Source organism: Monodelphis domestica, chromosome 1 (assembly GCF_027887165.1).
Source record: "Monodelphis domestica isolate mMonDom1 chromosome 1, mMonDom1.pri, whole genome shotgun sequence".
In the NCBI taxonomy this organism is placed as follows: domain Eukaryota; kingdom Metazoa; phylum Chordata; class Mammalia; order Didelphimorphia; family Didelphidae; genus Monodelphis; species Monodelphis domestica.
In genome coordinates, this window is record NC_077227.1 from 404,083,181 (window position 1) to 404,097,743 (window position 14,563).

General features: G+C 41.2%; 1 protein-coding gene across 1 annotated transcript in view; it reads right to left on the reverse strand.

Annotated features, from left to right (window-relative positions):
- FAM83D (family with sequence similarity 83 member D) overlaps nt 1-10,594 on the reverse strand; it is a 36,105-nt gene extending 25,511 nt beyond the window's left edge. The window contains exon 1 of the mRNA XM_001381674.4: nt 9,983-10,594. Coding sequence (XP_001381711.2) covers nt 9,983-10,453 — 471 coding nt within the window. The 5' untranslated portion in view covers nt 10,454-10,594. The remainder of the gene's footprint in view (nt 1-9,982) is intronic.
- Nucleotides 10,595-14,563: the final 3,969 nt, after the last annotated feature.

Sequence of the window (14,563 nt, forward strand, 5' to 3'; positions counted from 1 at the left end):
AATCATACTGGAGAGTCATAATGGATACACTGATTTAGAAATAAAGGGTGAGACCATAAACAAATTAAAGAAGCATGGAATAGTTTTACCTGTTGGACCCATGGATAAGGGAAGAATTTATGTAAAATAGATAATACTGATGACATTAAATTTAAAAGAGTTTGCACAAACAAAACCAAAGCAAAAAAGGTTGGAAGGAAAACAAATAGACAAAAAAATTTATAGCAAGTATCTCTGGCAAAGGTTTCATTTCTCAAATATATAAAGAGCTAAGTCAAATTTATAAGAATACAAAAAAGCATTCCCCAATTGACAAATGGTCAAAGGATATAAACAGACAATTCTCAAATGAAGAAAGGAAAACTATCTTTAGTTATATGAAAAAATGCTCCAAAACCAATATAGAGAAATGCAAATTAAAACAACTCTGAGGTATCACCTTGCATCTATTAGATTGGCTACTAGGACAAAAAAGGAAAATGACAAATGTTGGAGATGTGGAAAAATTGGAACACTAATACAATGTTGGTGGAGTTGTGAACTGATATAACCATGATGGAGAGCAATTTGGAACTGTACCCAAAGGACTATAAAATTATTCATACCCTTTGAACTAGCAATATTACAACTAGGTCTGTCATCCAAAGAGATCAAAGATAGGGGAAAGGAATCTACTTGTATGAAAATATTTATAGTAACTCTTTGTGTGGTGGCAAAGAACTGGAAACTGAAGGGATTACCCCATTGGGGAATGGCTGAACAAGTTAGAGTATATCATTATAATGGAATACTATTTTGCAATTAAAAATGATGAATAAGATATTCATAAAAACCTGGAAAGACTTATATGAAGTGGGTAGAACCTGGCAAACATTGGGTACAGGAACAGCAATAAAGTACAACAATCAACTGTGAATGACAACTATCATCAGCAAAGCAAGGATCCAGGACAACTCCAAGGGACTCATGACATAAAAGACTGTCAACTGAAATAGGAAGAACTAATAATCTCAATGCAGATTGAAACATACTATTCTTCACTTTATTTCCTCCATGAATTTTTCTCTAGAGTAAGTGATATGTGTCTTTCATAATGTAACAAACAGAAATATGTATTATGATAACATATGTACACAACTTATATTCCCTGCTGTCTTGGGGAGGCTGAAGGGGTTTGGAGGGAGTGTGAGAATATGGATCACAAAATATCAGAAAACTATTACTAAAATTTGTATTAACATGTAATCTAGAAAAAAAAATTTAATTAAAAACAAAACAAAAACAAAAACACCTCACCATACAGAATGGCTGACCAGCCTCTGCTCTAGCACAGGGAGCTCACTTCCTCAAAATAAGGTACTTTCCCCACCACCAAATAGTTCTAATTGGGTGGGTGGGTGGGGCACGTGGGACTGGAAGAGAACCACATAGGGAGAAATGGATTCATTATTTCAAATTAAAATCTTTCTGTATTTTGTTTTTAAAATTATGGTAGAAAGCTGGCAGCAGATAGTTATATTTGAAAATAAATGTGATATAAAATAAAAAGTATTATCTTAAAGAAAAAAGAAAAGATTCCACATGTTAATAGAAACTTTTTTGTGGGGACAAAGCACTGGAAATTAAGATAATGCTCATCATTTGGGAAATGACTGAATTCTTATTGTGCTATTAAGAAACGACGATAGGGATGGTTTCAGAGAAACTTGGGAAGACATATGAATTTATGCAGAATGAAAGGAACAGAAACACAGGTGGACAATTAAAAAAATAACAACATTGTAAAGACAAACAACTTTGAAAAATTTAGAACTCTGGTCAACACAATGACCAGCCAAGATGCCAAAGGTACTTTGATGACACATTCTTTACCTCCTGACATTCAAGATGCAGAATGTGGAATCTCTTTGGGTATAGTCAGCATAGGAATTAGTTTTGGGTGACTATGCTTTGTTGTTGAAAGACTGTGTTTTTTTTTTCTTTTATTTCTAAATGAAGGTGAAGGTTGGGGATGTAGGGAGAGAAAGCAGATGTGTTAGGATGAAAAAAAATTAAAACCCCAAAAGGTGTTAATAAAACTTTACTTAAAAAAAAAAATTTGGCCCTATAACTTCAGTCTACTGTTCTTACTCCTGCCCTATAGAGAAACAGAAAATAACCTCAATTCCACTTTTATATTGTAGTCCTTCAAATATTTGAGAATGGTTATCAGTTGTCCACCACCTTCCATCCCTACCCCCAAGTCTTCTTCAGGTTTTTCTAGGCTGTCTCTATGGACACAATGAAAGCCTAGAGTAAGGAAGACCTGAGTTCAAATGCAGCCTCAGATACTTACTAGCTGGATGACCTTGGGCAAGTCATCTAACCTGTTTGCTTCAGTTTTCTCAACACTAAAATGAGGATAATAATGGTACCTACATTCTAAGGTTGTTTGTGAGGATCAAATGAGAGTATATTTATAAAGCATTTAGCACATTAACTGGCACATAATAGGTGCTCTATAAATATTTGCTATTATTATGCTATGTTTTTTAGTGTATCAGCATTCTCATTAAACATCCCAAAGGGACCACAATATTCTAGATCTGCTCTAGATACTACATTTCTAGTGGCCTTTCTACCTTATACATATTATTACTATGTGCTTTCTCATGTATTTTCCCATTTAAGCCTCCAAAGATTGGGAGAGCTTTTCTACCACCCAGTTGGCTAGTTCATTTTCTAAAACCTTAGCTTTTCTTCTAATTGCTGTCAAGTTTTCTACCACTCACTGTTCATGAATTTGACTTAAAACAACAACACACTTAAACAACTGACTAGGTTTATCCATGCTAAATTTTGTCTTACTGGTCTAGGTCCTTGGTTCTCGTCTTTTGTGAGTACACTGAATCCCGATTCTGTTATTCAGTGTACCATTTTTCCCTTCCAAATTCCTAACATCTCTAAAATCTAACTAGGATCAAGATTTAGTGCTAAAAGGGACTTTAAAGGTCATCCATGAAACTGATCCCTGCAGGCAGCCTATTGACTTGGAAAACCACAAATTAACATTATCTAGAGTATAATAAATTATTCTATGTCTGTGGCATTCCCTATTCTACCAGTTTAAAAACCGGATTATCAAAGGAAATAGGTTATTTTGGAATGTCCTGCTTTTTGTAGGCCTCTCTTTATGTCCCAAATGTTCATTTTGAAAATGACGACATTGCTCTATCTCTGGTTCTTCTATATCTAGCCCACATGGGCTCAATACAGCTGTAGCAGATATTTTGACAGGATCGTTCTCTAAGCTCTAAAACTCTCTATTCCCCCTCCCACCCAAAGAGATTATAAACTTCTTATAGGTCGAGGACAAAAGCCTAATGATCTTCTGTGGTGCCTAACTCAAAGCTGGGCACACAGCTGGCTTTTGTTAATTGCTGAATAGGGTCCAAAGTATAAATAGATGAGTTCTGAAAAGGACACAGAGAAGGCAAATGTGAAGCTGGGAAGAACAAGGGGGACGGGAGACTCCCTGTGTGCCAGTACCTTGTAAGGAATAGAAAGGTTTGGGGCATATGTTGTACCTGCCAGCCTCCCATCTGGGCATCCCGTGGGTTCATGCGCCTGCATGTAGGACTAGGGGATCTTTGACCACTAGTCAAGGTCAGAGCTGTGCTATCTGGATCCATGAAATAACTTTTCATGTGCTCAGCTAATGAGAACAAAAACCCAACTCATCAATAACCAAATGGGAATCATGGCTTTGGTTTTACCGGATGGAAGGAATGAGTTCAATTACATGTAAGTACCTGCTTCTGGACACTCTTGAAGGGAGCCACACAACTGTACAAACTGAACTGGCCACATACTCGTGCTATTCATGTTATCTACCTCACTGCTACATGGCAATCCTATGATTTTTCTCCAACTGATTTTATTTTTTTTTTAGTAGGGATCAGGAAAGTAGAAGATGGTTCAGACCTGAGATTTTATTCCTATAGGGGAACTCTCAGTGAGGAAATCCCTTTACTGATTATATTATTAACTGCCTTATATGTTACAAATCTTAAATAATTATTCAGAGTTCTGAGAGGTTAAATGCTTCGGTGATTAATTTCTATCAATCACATTTGTTACAATAGCTATCCTAAATCCTCCCCCCACTCCCCTTAAGCCTTTTGTACTACCTCTTCTCACTCCCTCCATGCAGAAGATCTGGCCTCCTACTGAGAAAAGAGGCTGGCCATCCTTATAGACTGCCTCTCCTCCCCAAATCTATAATTCAAACCCTTATGTCATCTCTCACTCTCCCTTCCTTTGCTCCAGTCTCTGACAAAGTGCCATTTCTTTTTATCTGTGCCAACTCCTTTACCTGGGCCCTGAAGCCTGTCCCCTCTAAGAGTTTACCTCTTCAGTCCTACCCATTGCTCTAATCCATTTCTCTTTCTATAAGGCTCTTTTGTTTCTATTTATAATATATCTGGGTCTTTCCTATCCTTAACAACTTCATAACATCCATTAGCCATCCCTACTCATTGTTTCTTCTTTCTCTCTCATTTCTCAACTCTTTGCAGGGTGGTTTCTGACCTGACCACTCATTTAAAACTGTTTCCAATCAAGGATATCCAGGGAAATAATGAAAAAAAAAATATGAAGGAAAGTGGCCTAGCAGTACCAGATCTCAAGTCATACTATAAAGCAGCGGTCATCAAAACAATTTGGTACTGGCTAAGAGACAGAAAGGAGGATCAGTGGAATAGACTTGAGGTAAGTGTCCTCAGTAAGCCAATCTATGACAAACCTAATGATCCCAGCTTTTGGGACCCAAATTGGAAGACAGTATGGGAGAGATTGGATTTGGATCAACACCTCACACCCTACACCAAGATAAACTCAGAATGGGCGAATGATTTGAACATAAAGAAGGAAACTATAAGTAAATTAGGTGAATACAGAATAGTATACATGTCAGATCTTTGGGAAAGGAAAGATTTTAAGTCCAAGCAAGAGTTAGAAAAAAAAATCACAAAATGTAAAATAAATAATTTTGATTACATTAAACTAAAAAGGTTTTTGTACAAACAAAACTAATGCAACCAAAATTGGAAGGGAAACAACAAATTGGGGAAAAAAATCTTCATAACAAAAACTTCTGACAAAGGTTTAATTACTCAAATTTATAAAGGCCTAAACTAAATCAATTGTACAAATAATCAAGCCATTCTCCAATTGAAAAATGGGCAAGGGACATGAATAGGCAATTTTCAGATAAAGAAATCAAAACGATTAATAACCACATGAAAAAGTGTTCTAAATCTCTTATAATCAGAGAAATGCAAATCAAAACAACTCTGAGGTATCACCTCACACCTAGCAGATTGGCTAACATGATAGCAAAGGAAAGTAATGAATGCTGGAGGGGATGTGGCAAAGTCAGGACATTAATGCATTGATGGTGGAGTTGTGAATTGATCCAACCATTCTGGAGGGCAATTTGGAACTATGCCCAAAGGGTGCTAAAAGACTGCCTGCCCTTTGATCCAGCCATAGCACTGTTGGGTTTGTACCCCAAAGAGATAATAAGGAAAAAGACATGTGTAAGAATATTCATAGCTGCACTCTTTGTGGTGGCAAAAAATTGGAAAATGAGGGGATGCCCATCAATTGGAGAATGGCTGAACAAATTGTGGTATATGATGGTGAGAGAATACTATTGTGCCCAAAGGAATAATGAATTGGAGGAACTCCATGGGAACTGGAATGACCTCCAGGAATTGATGCAGAGTGAAAGGAGCAGAACCAGGAGAACATTGTACACAGAGACTAATACACTGTGGCACAATCGAATGAAATGGACTTCTCTACTAGCAGCAATGCAATGATCCAGGACAATTCTGAGAGCCTTAGGAGAAAGAACACTATCCACATCCAGAGGAAGAACTGTGGGAGTAGAAACACAGAAGAAAAACAACTGCTTGATTACATGGGTCAATGGAGATATGATTGGGGATGTAAATGATCATCCTCATGCAAACATCGACAACATGGAAATAGGTTTTGACCAAGGACACATGTAAAACCCAGTGGAATTGCACCAGTTATGGGAAGGGGTTGGGGGAGGGAAGGGAAAGACTATGAGTCTTATAAGCAAGGAATAATGTTGTAAATTGACTAAATAAAATTTTCCAAAAAAAAAAAGTAAATTAAAAAAATAAAACTGTTTCCAAGATTATCACTGATATATTAATCTATAAATCCCATGTTCTTTTTTCAGTCTTCATTCTTCTCACCCTCAGCTTTGAGTACTATTATCCACTACGTAAGAGCAACTAGGTGGTGCAATGGATAGAGCACTGGCCTGGAGTCAGAAATCCTGAGTTCAATTCTAGCCTCAAATATTAGTTGTGTGACCCTAGGCAAGTCATTTAATCATGTTTGTCTCAGTCTTCTCTGTAAAAGAAGTTGGAGAAGGAAATGGCAAACCACTTCTATTATCTTTGCCAAGAAAACCCCAGATGGGGACATGAGTCAGACAGGACAGAACAATAATAAAACCACAACCTCCTCTGGGACATTGTCTCCTGTTCAGCTTTTTGAAACTGCATTCTCTCAGTTCTCCAACTATCTCTCTGATTGTTCCATCTTAGACTCTGGGGCTGGATCAAATAAAAGTCATGGGTGTTCCCCAAGAATGCATCCTGGGCCCTATTTTCTTCTCTCTTTATAAAATCTCTCTCTTGGTTACTTGATTGACTCTCATAGGTCCAGTGATCATCTTTAGGCAGGTGACTCTTTGATCCATATATCTGGATCTAATCTTTCTCTTAAACTTTAGTCCTAAAGCACAAACTGTTAGATATCTCTTAACCAAATGTTCTACGGGCACCTTGAACTCAATCTGTCCACAACAGAACCCAATATATTACTCCTTTTTAAAGCAACATCCCTTAAGTCAAAACTTTCCTGTTCCTGTTGAGGACATTAGCATTCTTTCAGTTACCCAATTTCTTAAGGTGAGGCTCATCTTTGATTTTTTCCTCCTTCCTTATACCCCACACCTAGTCATTTACCAACTCTTGTCAAATCTATCTCTAACTATATCTCCTCTACCCTTCCTCTTCTCTCTACTTCCTGGCCCTCAACCCTAGCTCAGGTTATCATCACTTTTCACTTGTATTTACTGCAATGGTCTCATAATTAGGCACTAACTCCCAAGTTCTTCTCTTGTCATTCTGTATTCCACACATCTGCCAAAATAGCTTTCCTTAAAGCAGGCAGGACCACACTCCATTGAGATGCCTTTTAGATAAGAACCCAAGGGATTTTCTGAAAATGAAAACCTCAAGAAACAAAACTCTGAGAGCTCATGATGCTCTTGCTAAAAAAGACTGGCAAGTCTGAGCACAAGCTCTCATTTGAACTGGCAGGTTAGTTCTTGTTCACAAAGAGCAGGGAGGGCACCCAAAATCCTGCCACAGAGCTTGGTCTAACCTTAAGGAAAGAAAGACTCACTAAGAAATGGTAACCTTGCAAGTTTAATGGGCAGAGAGGGAACAGCTCACTTCTCCCATCCTCTAATTGTTAGCCTGTTTAGCCCCTAAAGAGCATAACATCAATGATACTAGGGAAGAGACAGAACTCTGAAGTCACGTCTGGCTACTGCAAATCACATAAAATACACAGATTCTATGGAAGGCAGGAAAATAGCCCTCAAGAAGCAGGAGGAAATACTAAAAAGAATACTGGATTTGGAATCTAAAGATTTGGGTCCAAATCCTACCTTATTAGCTATATGATGACAGGAAAACAGATTCAGAGCTGAAAGGGATCTTAGTAATACAGCCCAACTCCCTAATTTCAGAGAGGAGGAAAATAAAGCCCAGGGAGTTTAAGCAACTTACCTAAGGTCACACAGGTAGTAAGTGGCACAGGTGAGAGAACTGCAGACTTTTTTTTCTTTTTAATTGACTAATTTTATTTAATTAATTAATTTCGAATAGTTTTTCCATGGTTACATGATTCATGTTCTTTCCCTCCACTCCAGTAGCCAATGCGTAATTCCACTGGGTTTTACATGTGTCAGTGATCAAGATCTATTTCCATATTATTGATTAACTGCATCATTTAGAGTCTACATCCCCAATCATATCCCCATCAACTTGTGAGAACTGCAGGCTTTTAACGACGATTTTACAAACAAGTCTCAGAAGCCTAGGTATAGTTAGATATCCAATTTATAGGTAAGAGTCCTATGTACTTACATATTTTAAACTTGACCAATATTTCCATTTACCCAGGATCCTGCTTCACATTCCCCCTTCCCTCCATAGAAGACATGAAGTTAGTAGGAACAGTTGCCTAGGAAGGACTCAGGCCATTCTTGGTGACAAACTCAATTCACTGATTTTCACCAGGGTCTAGGCAAAATTGCAAAGTTTTAACTCTTTTCCCTCTCAAAGCTCCTTTTTTTTGTAGCTTTCTTTCCCATCTCCTGCTACCCTTTGCCCCTTCTCCCTGATTGCCTTCAGGTTACCACAAGTCTCTTACCAATACCTCCCCCCTTCAGTTGAACAAAGCAATTAATATAAATATGTCATCATCTGATAAACAGAGGAGGGTGTGTGTGTGAATTGAGTTGTCCAGGTAGATATCTAACTGATGGAAATAGGATGGTTGTATAGGGAAGGGCTGGGGAAAAAAAAAGGCCCTTTCCCTTCCTCTCTTTTGCCTCATTTTCCAAAGTGGAAATTTTTCTTTTATTTTTTTAAATCCCTACCTTCTGCTTTACAACTAATACTAAATATTGGTCTCAAGGTAGAAGAGCAGTAAGGAGTAAGCAGTTAAGCTAAGTTACTTGTCCAGGGTCACACAGCCCTGAAATATCTGAGGCTACCCTGTGCATGAAAGTTATGGAAACAGCTTTCATCTATCTGGCAGAAGCCCCCCTATTTTTTGAGAAAACTAGTATAGTAACATCATTCATTCTATTAAAGTAAGTTTTACTTTTTTAAATGAAATATCATCAATACTTAATGATGGTTCCCTATCTCTAGACCCAGGAACCCAAGTTATTACCAGATATCCTCATTTCAAGTTTATCTTTGTATCCTCAGCACGCAGCACAGTACCCATCACATAACAACACTTAAATGCCCAATGATAGATTGGGGTTTGAAGGAGAATGTGTTAGAATGGTTGGAATTGGGTTTTACTTAAATAGCTAAAAAGGTAAGAGACCCAGTTTTTCCCATAGGTTCTTCTTCTCCATGACCCTATCACCACAGGGAACAAGGACAGGCCCTTGAAAGGGCACATCAGTGGTCTAGAAGTAGAAAGTAATGTTAACCTCTATTCACTTAGGGGAAGCAGCAGTTATTAGGGGCTGCAGAAGAATCACACTTTCCCTGAGGGAATCAGTGTCCTCCCAAAATCTGGTTCTATTGAAGAGTGACCAGAAATTAACTGAACGCAAGAGCCAAAAATCTCCATGAGTCCCGCAGGGAATTCCAAAACCCAGAGTGGGAGCAAAGAGTGACAGCTGGAATATTACCAATACATGTATACAAGTGCTATACAGTTTTTGAAGTGTTTTTCTCACCAACTCTGTGGGGATGGTATTATTGTAAATATTAGTCCTCTCTTACAAGTGAAGTAATTGAGGCTCGGAGAGGTTGTGATTTGCTAAAGGTAAATGTCTAAGACCGGATTCGAACCCGAGTCTCTCATGACTGCAATGTTCTGCAATTTTCCTCTGTCTCAAGCCTCTCATCAACCATTCGTGAACATAAATAAGGTGTAGGGAGCAAAAGCAAAGCCCCAAAGGCCAGAATTCCTGAAAGAACCCCTGAGGTATTAGTCCTCGGATTCTTACAGGAATGACTCAAGCCCAGGTAACTGCTTCTGTAGCCCTAGACCTCAGTTTCCCTTCGTGTAAAGAAAATCACTACTTCCAGCTTTACTCTAGCCCAGTGGCCCGAGACGACGGGGCTGGAGGGCTCACCTCCTTGGCCGAACGGATCTGCTTGCGCACCGCGTCCTTGCAGCCGTATGGCGAGTCCTGGAAGCAGGGTTGGAAATGCGCCTCCACCCGAGTGGCACCGCGGTACGCGCCACGGTAGAAGGCGGGCCAACCCAGCTCCAGAATCGGCGGCTCGATGTCTGACTGCTCGGGAAAATAGGTGAGCGAGGAGCAATCCTGGGATGAACTGAAGGACTCGTCAGCAGCGCTATCTTCCCCCCGGGCTCTGGGCCGCTCGGCAGACTGGAGGATGCCCTGGATCTCCTCCTCTGAGAGGAAGCAGGTAACGTTCTCCCGCCGCAAAAAAGTGAGGAAGGCATCGCGGCCCCCAGCCACCAGCTCCTCCACCGCCAGCCGCTGTGACTCGCTATACAGCTCGGGCAGATTGGGGGGGCCGCGCGGGGACAGACATGAAGCGACCAGGTCATCCAGGAACTCGGATGGAGACGCCATGGCAGGCCAGCCGGTAGAAGAAAGGGGGAACCGTCAGGGACCAAGCCAGGGTAGCGTAGCGACACCCGGTCCACATTTTATAAGGGGGATTTAAATTCAAACTTGGCCCGACCATTGGTTAAGGAAAACCCCGCCCAGAGCGCTGCAGCAAAGCCCCGCCCACAAGGAGCCCGCGACTGGTTCGCCAGTTTTAAACTTTGCTCTTACTTAGTCTGCGCGTGTGAAGGGGCGGGCACAAGGCGGGGCCTGGCCCCGCCTGCAAACGGTTCCGGGCTGGGAGTCCATACTTAGGGCGTTCTAAAGGCTGGTTTTGGGGTCGGCCCGTGAAGTGTAGGGCTTACTCCTTAAGTTTGGCTTGGCCTACTTTTGTCCTGTGCGGGAGGAAAGTGTGTAGAGGAGACAACCTCTGCGCTTGGAACCCAGAGGACCAGGCTCTATTTGGGCCAGTAGCTGACCCTCTCCTGCAAGCCCCCAGAAATTGGGCTCCAACTAACACTGAGCTATCGCTCCGGAGAGGTTACTCTCGGAGCTCCCGGCATCCCTGGGCTCGTCCCAGAGAGTGGCTCTGGGGCGCCCCCTGCTGATTCCAAGGTGAGTCTTCAGTTCTTGCCCAACCTAAGTAGGAAAGGACGCGCTCATTGTCAGCGTGAGTGTCCCTTAGGATCCTCATCTGCACAAACTGGATATATGGAGTTACATCTTTAGTGGACAAAGACGTATTCAGAGGACGATTCGAAGACATACACCACTCCTAACTAATAATAAGTGACATTTATATGGCGCTTTAAAGTCTGCAAAGCACCATGGGAAGGAATCAGAGAGATAACTACAGAATAACAAAGAAGGGGTCTTGAAAACCCTCTGATCCGGTAGCGCAGAGCCAGATCCGGAGTCAGGAGGACCTGGGTTCAAATTTGACTTCAGACACTTCCTAGCTGGGTGATTATGGGCAAGTCACTTAACTCCGAGTGAAGGATTAGTACTGCTAAGTTCCTCAAATCAGGGAGTGTCAGGGGGTCCTAAGGAGTCATGACAAACATTCGGAGGTCGAGAAGGGATGAGGGGAATGAGAGGCGGTGAGGATGACAGGAATCAGGAGGGCCACTGAAGCTGGTAACAATTAGAGGCTGGGTTTACTGATCACAGAGTTTTATAGAGAAAGTGATGCAGGCTAAGGGATTAGGGAAGCTTTTTACATGGACAACGGTTGGTAATGCTTTACAACCTTAGTACAATAACTTAGTTTACCTCGCCGAAGCTTAGACTGAGAGTTCTATAGGATAATAAATCTCAAATATGTAACCATCTAGCCCAGATTCTCAGGGAAGTACAGTGGGTTTGTCAAGAACAGCCAGTTATTACCAAGTACAGTAGAGGGGGAGTTGGAAAGGAGGGGTTTGGGGGCCTCATCTGAGGAGTGATTCTTACCAGACCTTGGCTTTGATTTTACTGGAGTCCACTCACTACTGGGGGCTACAAGGGAGGACTTGTCCTGCTGCTAGCATTCAAGGCTCTCCTCAATCTAGCCCCAACCTTAACTCTTACAATTCTTCCCATACTCTGCATTCCAGCCAAACGGAACTATTCTTTATCCTTGTTTAGATATAGAGTTGAGGAGACCCAAGAAGTCACTGAGTCCCATCCTTTCATTTTACAAATAAGGAAACAGGCTGGAGAGAGGTTGAATAGCTGCAGAACCAGGATTTAACACAGGTTCTGAGTTTGTGTTGAGCACTCTTCCCACCTCACCCTACATTAATGCTCATACCTGAATGGAAGTCTTCTTACCTGGGCCAGCTGAAATCTGGATCTTCATTCAAAACAAACTCAAGTAATCAAGTAATGTGGAAGAACCAAGAGTATAGTCCATCCTACCTCTGATATACTCCTGAAACCAGCTCCCTTCCTCCCTCCCTCCCTCCCTTCCTCCCTCCCTCCCTTCCTCCCTTCCTTCCTTCCTTCCACCCTCCCTCTCTTCCTTCCTTCCTTCCTTCCTTCCTTCCTTCCTTCCTTCCTTCCTTCCTTCCTTCCTTCCTTCCTTCCTTCCTTCCTTCCTTCCTTCCTTCTTTCCTTCCTACTTAATTTAGATGGGGTGCTCATACACTACAGAGCTCCAGATATAAGCAGGGTTACCCCATATGTATATTAGTCATGAGGACATCATTGTCTCTTATAGGTGAAGTTCCCTTCTGGCTATGACATATGCATGTTCTCCACAAACGTTTTTTTTCTATTATGTTTAGACCCTTTGCTAAGCGCTGTGTGGGAATACAAAAAACTTTAATACAGTCCCTGTTCTACAGAGAATATTCTGACATGTTCACAGCTAAGTGTAAATGTGGTGTGTGATAGTATAGAGAAGAAATTTAGAGCTCAATGCAAATTTGAGGAAGAGAATAGTGGGAGAATCTGAGGTGACTTCATAGAGGAAATTGCACAAGCAATTGAAGAAAAGAATTCTGAAGAATAGAGATGAGGAGGGAGCGTTTTCCAGGGTGGCCTGTGTAAATGCACAGAAGTGGCATTGAGGTCAGGGACGTGCAGGGTCTATGAAATAAACCAAAAATGTAGGTGGAGGAAGACTGTAGGACCTAAGTAGACCGACTGACCTGGTCAGACCTGCATGATAGGAATAATATTTTGGCAGCTGTTTGAAGAATGGATGGGAAAGAAAAAAGGCAGGGAGGCTAATTAGAAAGCTGTTACAATAAATATAGGTAAGAGATGGCAAATGCTTTAAACTAGGGTGGTGGCCTGAGTGGAGAGAAGTGAACATTTTCAAGAGATGTAAAGGTCAAACAGCATGATTTGGTAACTGAAAAGATGTGGGGGCTGAAAGAGAAGAGTCAAAGCTGAGTCTCAAGTTGTGACACTGGCTCCTGGGAGTTTGGTAGTGGCATTAGGAGAAACAGAGGGGCTGGAAGGGCCAGTTTTAGGGGAGAAGATGGTGAACTCAGTTGTAGACACACTGAGTCTGAGATGCTGTTGGATATCCAAGTGATGTTCAGCAGGCAGAGGTAGATGGGGATTGAATTGAAATGAAAGCGAGATTAGGACTAGTTATATAAATTTGGGAGTCATATCAATGAATCTCAGATTCATGGACATAGATGGGAGAGTATGTAGATATAAAGGGTACAGGACAATGCTTTGGGGGATGGCTAGATGGTATAGTAGATAAAGTGCCAGGCCTGGAGTCAGGGAGATCTGAGTTTGAATTCAGGTCCAAATACATTTTCTGTGTATTTGTTTATCTGTATGACCCCAGGCAAGTCACTTGACCTGTATTTGACTCAGTTACTTTATCTGTAAAATGAGGATAATAATAGTACCTACCTCAAAGGGGTGTTGTTGACAGCATCAATTGAGATAATAATTGTAAATTGCTTAGCATAGTGCCAGACACATAGTAAATGCTATGTAAATGAGAGAAGGAAGAAGAACCAGCAAAAGAGATTGGAAATGAGCAGTCAGGCAGGTGGGAGAATTTCAGGAGACCAATGTCACAGAAGACAAAGGAGAAAGTAACCAGTAAGACGAGAGGGTCAATAGCATAAAATGTCTTAGAAAAATCATGGAGGATAAGAATGGGGAAATAACTATCGGATTTAGCCATTTAAAAGGTACTGTTGAATTTTTGGGGAAAAGTCTCAGTAGAGCAATGGGGTCAGATGATAGATTGTAAGTGGTTGATAAGTAAATAGTGAGGAAGTAGAGGCAAGGGGTATAGATTTCCTTTTCTTGGAGTTTCACTGTTAAAAGTGGGGCAGAGATAAGTTCAGAGCAGGAACTAGCCTGGGACAACTTGGGCCTTGCCCCTCAAGAGTGTGGAAATTTAGGAGATCCCTTCCATTGCACTTTCACTGCAAAATGAAATAATTGAGTTTATTGCTAGCTAACAAGAACAATTATCTCAAATTGGAAGGCTTCCAGCTGGCTTCTCCCAGATTTCATCCCAGAGGGATGCCCCTTTGACTTCCTTAGCAATAGCCTTCCAATTGGGGTCCTTGGTGATATTGGCACTATAGGAGTGTCCTGGAGTCTGTTCCACCAATGGGCCATGTTTCCTGAGCTCCTACTTCCCTCTTCCTTCCTCATTTGCCACAGGCT